The sequence below is a fragment of the Leucopleurus acutus genome (assembly GCF_964270905.1).
Source record: "Leucopleurus acutus genome assembly, chromosome: X".
In the NCBI taxonomy this organism is placed as follows: Eukaryota; Metazoa; Chordata; class Mammalia; order Artiodactyla; family Delphinidae; genus Leucopleurus; species Leucopleurus acutus.
Window position 1 is genome coordinate 42461227 of NC_139148.1, and position 13391 is coordinate 42474617.

Sequence of the window (13391 nt, forward strand, 5' to 3'; positions counted from 1 at the left end):
GGGGCGCTGAGTGAATGTGCCTCTGCCTCCCGCCAGTCCTGGCCTGGTCCCCAGGGTGGGCCTGGGTCCTGAAGATGTCCCACGGACATCTTGATTCAAATTCCCACCAAACCTCTTTGAGCCTCATTCTTGTCACCTGCAAAATGGGTACAGTCACATACCTCCTCTCCCTTTGGCCAGGAAGACACATACATAAGGGCCCAGCCCACACTTGGCTAAGCACACAGTAGGGGCTTTACAAACACTCACTGAAAAGCCCAGAGAGGTCATGAAACCACATCTGCTATTTTCATTTTATCTTGGCTTCAGCCCATTTTGTTTGGCTGGACACTGAAATCCACAGAAGCCCAAGTCAAACAGGGTCCAAGAATCCATGAGGTGGGCAGGTGGGGTGGAGGAAGGCCCCCACTGCCCAAGAGGTGCCCCACCAGGAGGGGGGCCCGCCCCCTCCCCTGGCCCGCCCCACCCACTGGGGCACCAGCCACTCCCTGGGGAGGAGGGAGGAGGGAGAGGGGAGGGAGGGAGGGAAGGAGGAAGGGAGCCTCAAAGGCCAAGGCCAGCCAGGACACCCCCTGGGATCACACTGAGCTCGCCACATCCCCAAAGCAGCTGAACCCTCCGCACCAACCAGCCCAGGTCAGTCTCAGCCCTTCAAGAGCCCCCAGCAAGGCAAAGCCTGGGCCTGCTGCCCCTTACTTCAAGGCTATTCCCCCAGCTTGCTCTAGGCTCCCCAACCCACCACTGGTCCCCAAAGTGTCTACCACCCCTGAATCCCCTGACAGCTCCTCCAGACCACCTCTGTCTTTCCAATCCCCATCTCTACCCCAAATCTACTCCCCAAACCCCACCTCTCTCTGCCCTGCCTCCCATCCACTCCTTCCAAGGTATCTATGCTCCCCCGATCCCTTAACTCTGCCCACCATACCCCACCTCTGACCCCTGAAACATGCTTTCATCCTGCCAAATCCTACCTCTGCCCCAAATCTGACTTTCACTCGCCCAAACTTGTCTCTGTCTCTGAATTCTCCACAAAGGCTCACTCTTGTCCCCCCATACCTATTTCTGCTCCCCAAGCCCTTGTCTACTCCACAACATCCTTGTCTCTGCCCCCAATCCTCTCTCTGATGCCCCAAACCTGTCTCTGTCCTGCCAAACCCTAGCTCCACGCTCTTACCCCCATCTCCACCTCTCAAACCCCATATTTGTTCCCTGTGACTTCTCTCTGATCCCCTAAAACCATCTCTGCCCCAACCCTTTGTCGCTCCAAACACCAAGTCTACCCCCCCAAAATCTGTTCTGTCACATGAATCCTCATGTCTGCCTTCCCTAAACCCCATCTTAGCCCCCAAATATTTTTGTGTCCCCCCCAGGTGTCCTCTCTGGCCCCAACTCTTTCTGTACTCCAATTTTATCTCTGTTCTCAAACTCCTCCTGTGCTCCCATAAGCCATCTCTAATCATCAGACACATTTCTGCCTGTCTGTCCAAATTCCACCTCCGCTCCCCTCAGACTTGGACCCTCAGACTTTTCCATGACTCTTGGAATCCACCCCAACCCCTAAACTACATCTCCAGCTTCTCAACTTTCTCTCAAACTTTGGCTCTGATCCCCAACCCTGTCTCTGCTTTCCCAACTTATTTCTGATCCCCAAATGGGACCTTTCAAGCAGATCCTTCTCTGCTCCTCAAACCCATATCTGCTTACCCCAAACTCCACAGCTGTTCTCCAAACCTCTGACTCCTCACCCCCATACCTAATCCTCAAACTCCACCTCAAACTCTCCCAAGAGTTATCTGCCCCCATATCCCAGCTCTGCTCCCTTCAGTCCCGAGGGACCCTCCCTTGCGGGCTGGGATAGGGACGTTACCTGGGGTGAGGGGCTGGGCGGAAGGAGAGTTGAGGGTGCCGGCCTGCTGCCTGCTGCCCGTTGGGGCAGCACTTACTCTAGTGGGGCAGCTGATAAGGAGCTTTCATATCCCCCAGCCTCGAGATAAACTTTATCTCTGTCTGGAGAGTGATAACTGGGGGTGGCGGGGCTGGGCCCCTGCCATGGGAGGGGTGGGCAGTCCTGGACCCACCAAGGTACAAGGTGCAGGGACAGGGGGCAGTGGGGCTGGAGGGAGATTGGGGGTGGTGGTGAAGTGAGAATGAGGGTATAAAGGAAGAGTGGTGATAGAGACAAAAAGAGTAAGAGACAAACAGAGACAGAGAGAAGGGAGGAAAGAACAAAGAGAGATGGAGAGAGAGAAAAGAAGCAAAAGACAGATACATGAAGAGAAAAAAGAAAAACAGAGACTCAAAGAAAGAGTAAGATAGACAGAGAGACAAGAAAGAGGGGGAGACCCAGGAACAGAAAAGGAGAGCGAGACAGGAACTCAGAGAGAGATACAGATAGAATCATGGCAAGACAGAGAGGAAAGAGATGGATGAGGAGATGAGGAGGCAAGACACTCTCCCTAGGGAGAGACAGCAGGTGCCCTGGACCCTAGAGGAGGTTGGTGGTGGGCACACTGACAGATCCATCTCTAGCCCAGCACAACCCCTAACCCCGGGCCCAACTCTTAGCCTGTCTATACAATGGGTCACATAAGCGGAGGAAGATGGTCTTCTCTATATTTGTCACTCCACCCTACAGACAGGGAGACCAAGGCCTTCAGATTCATTGGGCAAGTCAGGGGCAGGGGTAGGTTTCTTGCCTCTTCATATGGGGCTGTGTGCAGGAGGGTGTGTTCATGGGTACGTGAGTAGTCAGACAGACATGGAAATAAGGCCAGAGGACCCAGAGAGAGAGACTAAGGAAGAGACAAACAAGCAGAAAGAAACAGAGTGGGAGAGATGTACAGACACTCAGAGAGATGAATGGAGAGGGAAAAAGAGAAACAGAAAAAGATACAGAGAGCAAAGAAAGAGATAGAGAAACAAAGAGATAAAAAGAGAGATAAAGAAGGAGAGAGACAATCAGACAGAGACATGGGAGGACAGAGAAAGGGAGGAGGAAAAACATTAAACATTTATAAAAGCACAGAAAGAGAGAGCAAGATGTATCATGGTAGCATAGAAAAATGGGAGGGAAATACAGAGAGCCAGACTTGAGAAGAAACAGGGTCAGGAAAAAAGAGACACAGGGAGACAGAGATACACACAGGGAAGGACAGAGGCAAACGGGCAGAGAGACCAAGCTGCCTTCTCCTAAGTCTTAGCTCGAGCCCTGTCACCACCTCCTATCCGGCAGATAGGGAAACTGAGGCCTGAGGATGGTGGGGACTGAAGGAACTTGAAAGCAGAACTATGGCAGACCTCCCCAGGGGACAGGGTATGGGTAGAGGGAACACCTCCCACCTGTCCCCCTCCTCAGAGGAAGCCAGTGGCCTTGGGGTGATTTCAAAAGTTGGGCGGGGATGGCAGAGATAAGCAGTGGGGGTACTGACCCCCCCATGGAGCAGGGAGGAACTGAGGGGCCCTCCGTCTGCAGACCCAACGGAGGTGGGGGAGGGGAGAGTCAAGCCGGAAACCATGGGGTTTCTGAGAAAGTCAGAAGGCAAGATGCAACAGATAGGGATGAAGTTGGGGAGCACAGGAGGGTGAACCCCAAGGTCCAGGGGGGTGACCAAGGAGTTCAAGGGACTCTGGCTCCACACCCCAGCCTACCCCACCTCGATTCTTTTAGAGGCAGAGGGGAGAAAGTGTGGGGGCAGAGGGAGAAGAGGAAGCGGGGGAGGAGGAGGAGGAGGAGAGGAGAAAATGAGGAGAGGGAGAAAGAGATGAGCACAAGGGGAGGGAGAGGAGAAGGATGAAGACAAAAGATGGGAGGGGAGGGAAAGGGAGGAGAAGGAGAGAGGAGTGGAGCAGATATAGAAAGGGGAAGGGGGGAGGTGGCTGAGCAAAGGGGAGGTGGAGGAGGAAGAGATGGAGGGAGAGAAGGGGGACCAGGGAGAAGAGGAGGAGGGGGAGTGGAAGAGGGGAAGAAGAGAGAAGAGGGAGGGAGGCAGGAGTAGAAAGAGAAGGAAGAAGGGGAAGAGGAGGAGAAAGAAGGGCAGCTGAGAGGAGGGAGGAGGGAGAGACGGGGGAGGGAGGAGGGCGAGGAGAAGAAAGGGAAGAGGAGGAAGAGGAGGGTACAGAAGAGGGAGAGGAGGAGAGGAAAGATAAATGAGGAAGAAGGGGAAAGGAGCAGGATGGGAGTGAGAGGATGGAGTGGAAGATAAGGGAGAGATGAGGGAGGGGAGAGAGGAAGAGGAGGGGGAGAGGAGGCAAGAGGAGGGTACTAGGGAGATGGAAAGGGGGGATAAGAGGATTGAGGGGATGGAGTGGGAAGAGGGAGAAAGGAGGGAAGAAGGGGTGGAGAGGGGAGAGGAGGGCTTCTGTGTCTGAGGACCCCTCCTGTTCTCACAGGTCAAACCCCAGAGGCCCCATGGAGTTCCCTGGCCTCGGGGCCCTGGGGACCTCCGAGCCCCTGCCCCAGTTTATGGACCCTGCCTTGGTGTCCTCACCACCAGAATCGGGGGTCTTCTTCCCCTCTGGGCCTGAGGGCTTGGATACAGCAGCCTCCTCCACCGCCCCCAGCACCGCCACGGCTGCAGCTGCTGCACTGGCCTACTACAGGGATGCTGAGGCCTACAGACACTCCCCAGGTAACTTCTTTGGGTAGCTGTCTTGGCACTGGCTCTGTGTTATTGGGGTTGCCATGGAGACCCTTAGCTAAGGCAGAATCCTACTAAGAAGTCATCCTGAAAATGGCCGGAAGCCTTCACGTGGCTCTGCTGACCCCTAGTTAAGTCCAGACCTGGGAATGCCAATGCTCCCCAGCCTGCCATCTTGGGATAGCCATACTGGGAAGCAACGTTGGAAGTAGGTGGTGGCCCGAGTTGCCAACTGATCTATGGGCTCCAAATCCCAACAAGTCATCCTCAAAGCCCACTTGGAAATGGCTGGAGGTTATTTCAGTTGCCAGAGTGACCAGTGGGGCTCAGGACCCAGGAGTCACCCAATGGCCAGTAGCTATTCTGGTCACCTGCAGAAAGGTTGGAAACTTGGCCACCATGTTGGGGCTCTTGGGCATCATTAGACCCTGAAAGCAAGATGACTTTAGACTGATTGCTCTTCTTCTTTCCTCCTCCTTTTCCATACCCCCCAATAGTCTTTCAGGTGTACCCACTGCTCAACTGTATGGAAGGCATCCCAGGGAGCTCACCATATGCTGGCTGGGCCTATGGCAAGACCGGGCTCTACCCTGCCTCGACTGCATGCCCCACCCGTGAGGACTCCCCTCCCCAGGCCCCAGAAGATCTGGATGGGAAAGGTGGCGGCAGTTTCCTGGAGACCTTAAAGACAGAGCGGCTGAGTCCAGACCTCTTGACACTGGGGCCTGCACTGCCTTCATCAATTCCGGTCCCCAGCAGTGCCTATGGGGGCCCTGACTTTTCCAGTACCTTCTTTTCTCCCACTGGGAGCCCCCTCAATCCAGCAGCCTATTCCTCCCCCAAGCTTCGTGGAACTCTGCCCCTAACCCCCTGTGGTGAGGTTCTCTAAAAGGGACTGGGAGGTGGAGGTTGGTGGCGGGGGGTGGTCTAGGGCGAAGCTGGACTGAGCCTGGCTCCCTCTTCCCCTCTGTCCACCCCACCAGAGGCCAGAGAGTGTGTGAACTGCGGAGCAACGGCCACCCCACTGTGGCGGCGGGACAGGACGGGCCATTACCTGTGCAACGCCTGTGGCCTCTATCACAAGATGAACGGGCAGAACAGGCCCCTCATCCGGCCCAAGAAGCGCCTGGTAAGACCCAGGCCTGCCTCCACCGCTGTGCTCACCCTGTGCAGGGATTCCAGTCCTCACGCTCTACAAGAACCCACATCCCCCACCCCTTCCCCATCCACAAAGGAAGCCAGCTTTGTATGGGACCGCCTATCCTCAACCTATCCTCACAGTCTGCAAGCAGGAACCCCATCCTCTCCCTGCACTGCAGTTTTCATCCTCGGCTTCACACTGGGATCACCTTGGGGCACTTCGAAACCACTGGGGCCTGGGGCCCTCCCCACATGTATTGGTTTAATTGGTCTGGGATGCCGTCTGGGCATCAGGACTGTTTCTAACTCCCCAAGTGATTCCAGTGGATGGCCAAAGTTGCGTACTACTGGTGTATTCCCCCATATAATACCCAAAACCCCTATCCCGGCCAGGAAGTCCTGTCCTCACCCACACAGAACCCCCAGCCCTCGCCCTGTCAGAAACCCTGCCTTAACCTGACCCTCACCTCTTTTAGTCCTCCACCCACCAGTGTGCTCATCCTCACATTCTTTCTCCCCCAGATTGTCAGCAAACGGGCAGGTACCCAGTGCACCAACTGCCAGACAACCACCACCACACTGTGGCGGAGAAACGCCAGTGGCGACCCTGTGTGCAATGCCTGCGGCCTCTACTACAAGCTACACCAGGTGCCCCGGGGCCCCTCGGAGCCTCCCTCCTCTCCTCCCGCTTCCCTTCCTTCTGCTCCTCCCTTCTCCCTTCCCTTCTCCGTTTGTTATTCTCCTCCCTCTTCCTCCATGCCCCCTCCACCTTCCCCACCCCTCTCTCCTCCACTCCTTCATCTCCTTTCTTCCTCCTGCTCCCTCCTCCCTCCTCCTCCCTTGGCCATCAGCTAACTTCCACTCCCCCGTCCTAGACCAGGGGCAGCTCCCATTAGTCTGAAAGGCTTTGCCAAGCTCAGGGCCTCACAACCTCGGGATTCTTGAGGACGATACCTGTGCCACACCAGGGGCGCACTCCCGAGTCCTTGAACCAATTCCCTATTCTTAAGAAGTGGGGTGGAGAGAGCATCCCTGGAGGAGACATAGAGGCAAGATGTGGAGTTGGGAAACACGCATGGCCTCCCTCTTGGCAGGTGAACCGACCACTGACCATGCGGAAGGATGGCATCCAGACTCGAAACCGCAAGGCATCTGGAAAAGGAAAAAAGAAACGGGGATCGAGTCTAGGAGGTACAGGAGCAGCTGAAGGGCCAGCTGGCAGCTTCATGGTGGTGGCTGGGGGCAGCAGTAGTGGGAATTGTGGGGAGGTGGCCTCCGGCTTGACATTGGGCCCACCTGGCACTGCCCACCTCTACCAAGGCCTGGGCCCCGTGGTGCTGTCAGGGCCTGTTAGCCACCTCATGCCTTTCCCAGGGCCCCTGTTGGGCTCACCCACAGGCTCCTTCCCCACAGGCCCCATGCCTCCCACCACCACCACTGTGGTGGCCCCACTCAGCTCATGAGGGCACAGAGCATGGCCTCAGGGCAGGGGTTGGTGTCCCTCCCCTCTTGTAGCCAGATGTCTGTCCAACCCAACCCTCTGGGCCCCAGACAAGCCTTGGCGTGGACATTCAAAGCTTTTGTAAAATAAAACCACCAGAGTCCTGAAACTGAATGTGTGAGTCTGTGTGGGACTAAATAAAGAACAGTGGTGGGGGGTTGTGTATCAGTGTCCGTGATTCTTTGATGACAGTGTGTGGCTGCCGTGTATGACCATGTGAGATGGCACGCAACACTTCACGATTGTGACAGAATATGTGACACCGCGTGTGACGGCGTCCAGGTTGTATGAGACAGCACATGCAGCCACACGTCGTGGTGAGAGCTGGTGTGCAGCGGGCAGTAGGGATGAGGCTGTATGAGATGATGTGCGTGACTCCAGATGCCTGCAAGAGGCCAGGCACGGGTGACTGTGTGAGCAGACATGGAGGTGTGCCCGTGACAGCGTGTGCTGAGGAAACACATGGGGTTGTGCACCACTCGGGGTGACCTTTGAGACAGCACGACAGCATATGCACTGGGCACAGAAGTGGATCCATACACATTTTGGAAAGTTGAACAAGAACTACTGTGTGACAGTGTGTGAGGCATAACAGTGTGACCGTGAGGGTCTGCGTGTCAGGATGTCTCTGTGGGTCTGGTGATGACAGTATTTCTGTGCAAGTCTGTGTGTGTGTGTGTGAGAGTATTGTGTGGTGTGGGCCATGTCAGTGTCTCTAAGTGGCTGACAATGGGAGCAGCCCTGTGTACACATATTTATGGAAGTGTTAACATGTATAGTTTCAGTCAGTGTAAGCTAGGGACCCTCTTCCAAGGGACATTAGACATGCTGAGGACAGGAAAGGGAGGAAGGGGTGGGGCAGGAATGGTAGCTGTCAAGAAGGTCAGAAGGCCAGTATGGGACCATGAGGTTGTCCATGGGCCTTCCTGTCACTCATCTCTTATCTCTTTCAGCCCAGCTCAGCCTGCAGCCCTGTGGGAAATGGTAGAGAACGAGAGGGGTAGATTAGGAGGACAAAATAGCCTCTGGGGGTGATATTTAGACCCTGGAGGTCGGGGAGCTCCCCACAGTACCATCTCCCTCCCCAACGCACCTACTCACCTGGGTAAACTGCTCCCCCCAGAGTGGCATCTGTACTTCCATTTAACAAACGCTTCCACAGAAACAGTCACCCAGTCAGGTGACATCCTAAGCCAGACAGGTTAAGTGGCTCACCCGAGGCCACACAGCTGATGGCACAGGTTAGCCAGGCTCCATGGCTCAGGCTTCCCAACGGCTCCTAACAGCAAGCAGCGCCTTTAACTGAGTGCTCACTGTGGGTCGGCAATGCTGAGAGGCTTCAGTTGCTTTAGTTCATGAATACCTGAAAAAAAAAAGACTAAGGAAAGTACACTCATGCTCCTTTTACTAATGAAAAACTGAGGCTCAGAACTTGCCCTGACCACGCTGAGTTTAAGAAGTGGATTTTAGATGGGCGACCCTCCCCTACCAAAGTGAGCCTTGCTCACACTTAACTGGGCTGCTTCTCTTTACAGCTTCTCCCCCCTGAAGCCCCAGAGGTGGGGACTGTGGGCCCGCACATCCTGAACACAGTATGCGTGAGCAGCTGTCCTCAGCAGAACAGCACCCCTTCAGCAAGTCACCACACTAGCCCACTCGAGAATCACAGTAGTCCACACTCCTTACAGGAGCGCGCCCTGGCCCTGTAAAAGCCTCCTGCCTGGCTGCCCCATGGAATCCCAGCCCTCTTACCCTGGAGGAGCCCCTGTCTTCGTCTTGAACAGAAACCCCTCTCAGGGCACTTCCCTGGTGGTCCAGTGGCTAAGACTTCACGCTATCAATGCAGGGGGCCCGGGTTCGATCCCTGGTCAGGGAACTAGATCCCACATGCATGCTGCAACTAAGAGTTCGCATGCCACAACTAAAGAGCCTGCATGCTGCAACTAAGGAGCCCACCTGCCGCAACTAAGACCCGGTGCAACCAAATATAATAAATAAATATTTTTAAAAAAGAAACCCCTCTCAGAACCTGTGTGGAAATGTGCCTGGCCCCGCCTTGTTCAGGAACCCCAGTCCTCACTCCCTATAAGAATGGGTGCCCTAGCCTGGTACAGGAATCTGGTTCTGGAACTCTAAGGGAAACCTTTCTCTAATTATCAACAGGAAACCCATCCTGAGTCCGGACAGGAACACCAGCCCTCACCTTGCACAGGAGTAACCCCAGTCCTCCCATATGGCACAGGAACCTCTGCCTTACTCTGGTTAGGAATCTCTGAGCTCACACTGTAAGGAAGTCCCTGTACCACCCCTAACAGAAATGCCTGTCTTGACCCTTTCCCCAAGCCTCAATCTCTTTATAGGAATCCTGTCTTGACCTTGGACAGGACACCTCGTCCTCACACTGTACTGGAGCCGTGCCCTCCAGGTAGCATTTTTAAAATACTTTGCTCACAAGAAAATCTAGTGAGTGTAGAAAATCTAGACTGAGTGTAGAAGCCCTTGCCTCCACGGTTGACGACTCCCGAGGATGTCACTCTGCACAACAATCCTGATCTCGTGACCCACCCCGTAGAGTACGAAGGAACCCATGGACTAACTCTCAACATGAACCTCAGTCTTGAACTTACACAGAAAACCCTTTCCTGACCCTGTGTCAGGGACGCCTGTCCTGACCCTCTACTTTAAGCCCATATCTCATCCGATACAGGCACCTATGGCCTGACCTGGCACAGGACTTCCTTCCCAGACACTGTACAGGGCTTCTCATCCTCATCCTGTGTTAGCTCCATGGCCCTGACCCTCTACAAGAAGCCTTGAATACAACTGTACTGGAACTTCTGACCAGACTCTCTGCAGAAATCCTTAACTTGACTCATTTATAGGAAACTCTTACCTGATCCTTTACAGGAACTCCTAACCTTCCCCTCTGGAAATACTCTCCTGACCCTGCACAGGAAGCCCTGTGACTCTCTATGACAGCCCCTGCCCTGGGCTTGTCCCAGAAGCCCCACACTCGCCTTGCATAGGAGCTACTGTCCTGAGCCAACAGTAGAAACACTAACCTGAATCTCTGAAGGTGACAGTGTCCTACCTCTGCACAGGATCTCTGTCCTGACCCTGCGTGGGACCGCCCTCTGAGTCCCAGCAGGAACTTGTGTCCTGAGCTGGTACAGAAAACCCCACGCTCACCCTCCACAGGAACCTCTGACTTGAGAGACATCCAAGAAATGAACCAGTATAAAAACACCTGGAGCTTCCCTGGTGGCACAGTGGTTGAGAGTCCACCTGCCAATGCAGGGGACATAGGGTCGTGCCCCGGTCCAGGAAGATCTCACATGCCGCGGACAGGCTAGGCCCGTGAGCCATGGCCGCTGAGCCTGCGCGTCCGGAGCCTGTGCTCCACAACGGGAGAGGCCACAACAGTGAGAGGCCCGCATACCGCAAAAAAAAAAAAAAATTAAAAACACCTGTACTGCATAGACACCTCTGCTCGGACCTTGTTAAACAATCCAGAATCTGAATCACAATGATCACCTGTCCGGAGCCTGTACAAGAACCCCAGGCCTAACCCCTAATAGGATCACCTGATCTGCGTCTCTGGGAACCTAGCTCTGATCCCATGCAGAAATACCTGGCCTGAGTATGTTGTGATCCTCTGGCCTGACCCTCTACAGAAAACCACCCTTCTGGCCTCTAAAGGAACAGCTAATCTTAATCTGCACGAGAAAAAAATGCGTTCACATTCTTCCCTCTCACTCTATACAATGCCTCCAACCTTCATATTTTTCTACAAACCTGCCTTACCAGATAATAGAATCATTCTCCTGACCCCAGACAAGAGACACTAACTTGACCCTATAGAGAAACCCCTACACCTACACAAGAACCCCTGTGCTGATACTTTAAAGAGAATTCTCTATAGCAGCGCTGTCCTAAAGAAATACAATTTGAGTCACATGTGTAATTTAAAATTTTCATGTAGCTGCATTAAAAAGCAAAAAAATAAAACAGATGAAGTTAATTTTAATGATATATTTTACTTTACCCACTGTAGTTAAATACAGTTGACCCTTTAACAATGAGAGGGTGGTTAGGGGTGCTGACACCCTTAGGCAGTAGAAAAATCCGTGTATAACTTTATAGTCATCCCTCCATATCCTCGGTTCCTCCATATCTGCAGTTTCACATCTGTGGATTCAACCAACCTCAGGTCATGTAGTACTGTAGTATTTATTGAAAAAAAGCTACATATAAGTGGACCCACTCAGTTCAAACCCGTGTTGTTCAAGGATCAATGGTATTTCATTTCAATATGCAATCAATATAAAAGTTATTGACATATTTAATTTTTATACTAATTTTTTTGGAAATCCAGTGCATATTCTACACTTACAGCACACCTCAAGTTGGACTAGTCACATTTCAAGAGCTCAGCAGCCCCATGTGGCTAGTGGTTACCACATAGGACAGCATAGCTCTGTGAAGTCTATAGAATCCTGTAGCAGGCACTGCTATAGGCTCTTCAAACCTGTCCCTTTTCTTCCTAAGCTCACACACTTTTCCAACTTCCCTTACAGTTAGATGTGGACATGTGACAGAGCTCTGACCCATGGAGTGTGGGAGTGACATATCACACTTCCAGGCCTGGCCCCTAGAAGTCTCTCACACAGTCCCCCACTTTCTCTTTCCCCATCTACCTGCTGAATAGTGAGAACTCCAAGGGCTCAGAGGAGAGCAGAACTGCAAAATGGAAGTTGCCTGGGTCCATGAATGACCAGTAATAAATATTCACAGTGGATTCTGTATGAGTAAGAAACATGTATTGGGGCTTCCCTGGTGGCACAGTGGTTAAGAATCCGCCTGCCAATGCAGGGGACACGGGTTCGAGCCCTGGTCCGGGAAGATCCCACATGCCGCGGAGCAACTAAGTCCATGTGCCACAACTACTGAGCCTGCGCTCTAGAGCCTGTGAGCCACAACTACTGAGCCTGAGTGTCACAACTACTGAAGCCCGCGCGCCTAGAGCCCGTGCTCCACAACAAGAGAAACCACTGCAATGAGAAGCCCGTGCACCACAATGAAGAGTAGCCCCCACTCGACACAACTAGAGAAAGCCTGTGCACAGCAATGAAAACCCAACGCAGCCAAAAATAAAATAAATAAATTTATATATAAAAAAGAAACATGTATTTGTGAAGCCCGAAATTCTGGGTTTTACAGCAGCTAACATAATTTAGCCCAATTAATAACAACCTCTTGACTGAACTGGACATGAACACCTAATTCTAATATCTATATGAACACAGATCTGAACCTGTACAGAAACACCTGTGCTGACCCTGAATTGGGCTACCTAATTCTTCATAGGAATCTGTCATGATGCAGTCTAAGGAGCCCCATCCTGAATTTGTATGGGAACCCCTAGTCTGGAGCTCCCTAGAAACAACTGGTCTGCCCTGTATAGAAACCCCTGCTTAGTTCAGTAGAGGAACAACACTATAGAAACTATAGGAATCCCTATCCTCACTCTGTCCAGGAACATTTGCTTGACCCAGTAGAAGAACACCAGAAATGACCTGACCCTGTCCATGAACCCCTGTCCTCACACCTCACACAAAAGGAATACCTCGCCTCAGGAAACATGTAACCTCTGCACTCAACCTGTAAAAGAATCCCAGCCAGAAAAAGGAAACCAAAGACTGACACCCTACAGCAGGGATCATCAAACTATGGCCTTCAGGCCAAAGCTAGATTACAGCCTGTTTTTACATTTTTTAAGGGAAAGAAAGAAAATAAAGGAGACAAAGGGGAAGGAAAGGGAGGGGAGGGAAGGGGAGGGAGAGAAGAAGGAAAAGAAAGAAAGGAAAGCAAAGAAAGAAAGGGAGGGAGGAGGGGAGAGGAGGAAGAAAGAAAATGTCACAGTAGCAGTACGTGGCTTGCAAAGCCTAAAATATTTACTATCTGGCCCTTTATAGAAAAAGTTTGCCAACCTCGGCTCTACAGGAACCTCTCTTCTGACTATACAGAAAAAATAGGCCTTGGCCTTTACAAGACTTCCTACTCTTTTACTTTGCAGGCATCACACCTCAGAATGTTCCTCAGTGTGTATCACT

At 52.7% G+C, this 13391-nt stretch overlaps 1 protein-coding gene across 1 annotated transcript; it reads left to right on the top strand.

Annotated features, from left to right (window-relative positions):
- Positions 1-4393: 4393 nt before the first annotated feature.
- Positions 4394-7240, top strand: GATA1 (GATA binding protein 1; the record flags this gene model as incomplete). Its single annotated transcript, XM_082865458.1, has 5 exons — positions 4394-4628; positions 5135-5512; positions 5621-5766; positions 6300-6425; positions 6872-7240. Exons 1-5 carry the CDS (start codon positions 4409-4411, stop codon positions 7238-7240), a joined length of 1239 nt encoding a protein of 412 aa, XP_082721584.1. The 5' UTR covers positions 4394-4408.
- Positions 7241-13391: the final 6151 nt, after the last annotated feature.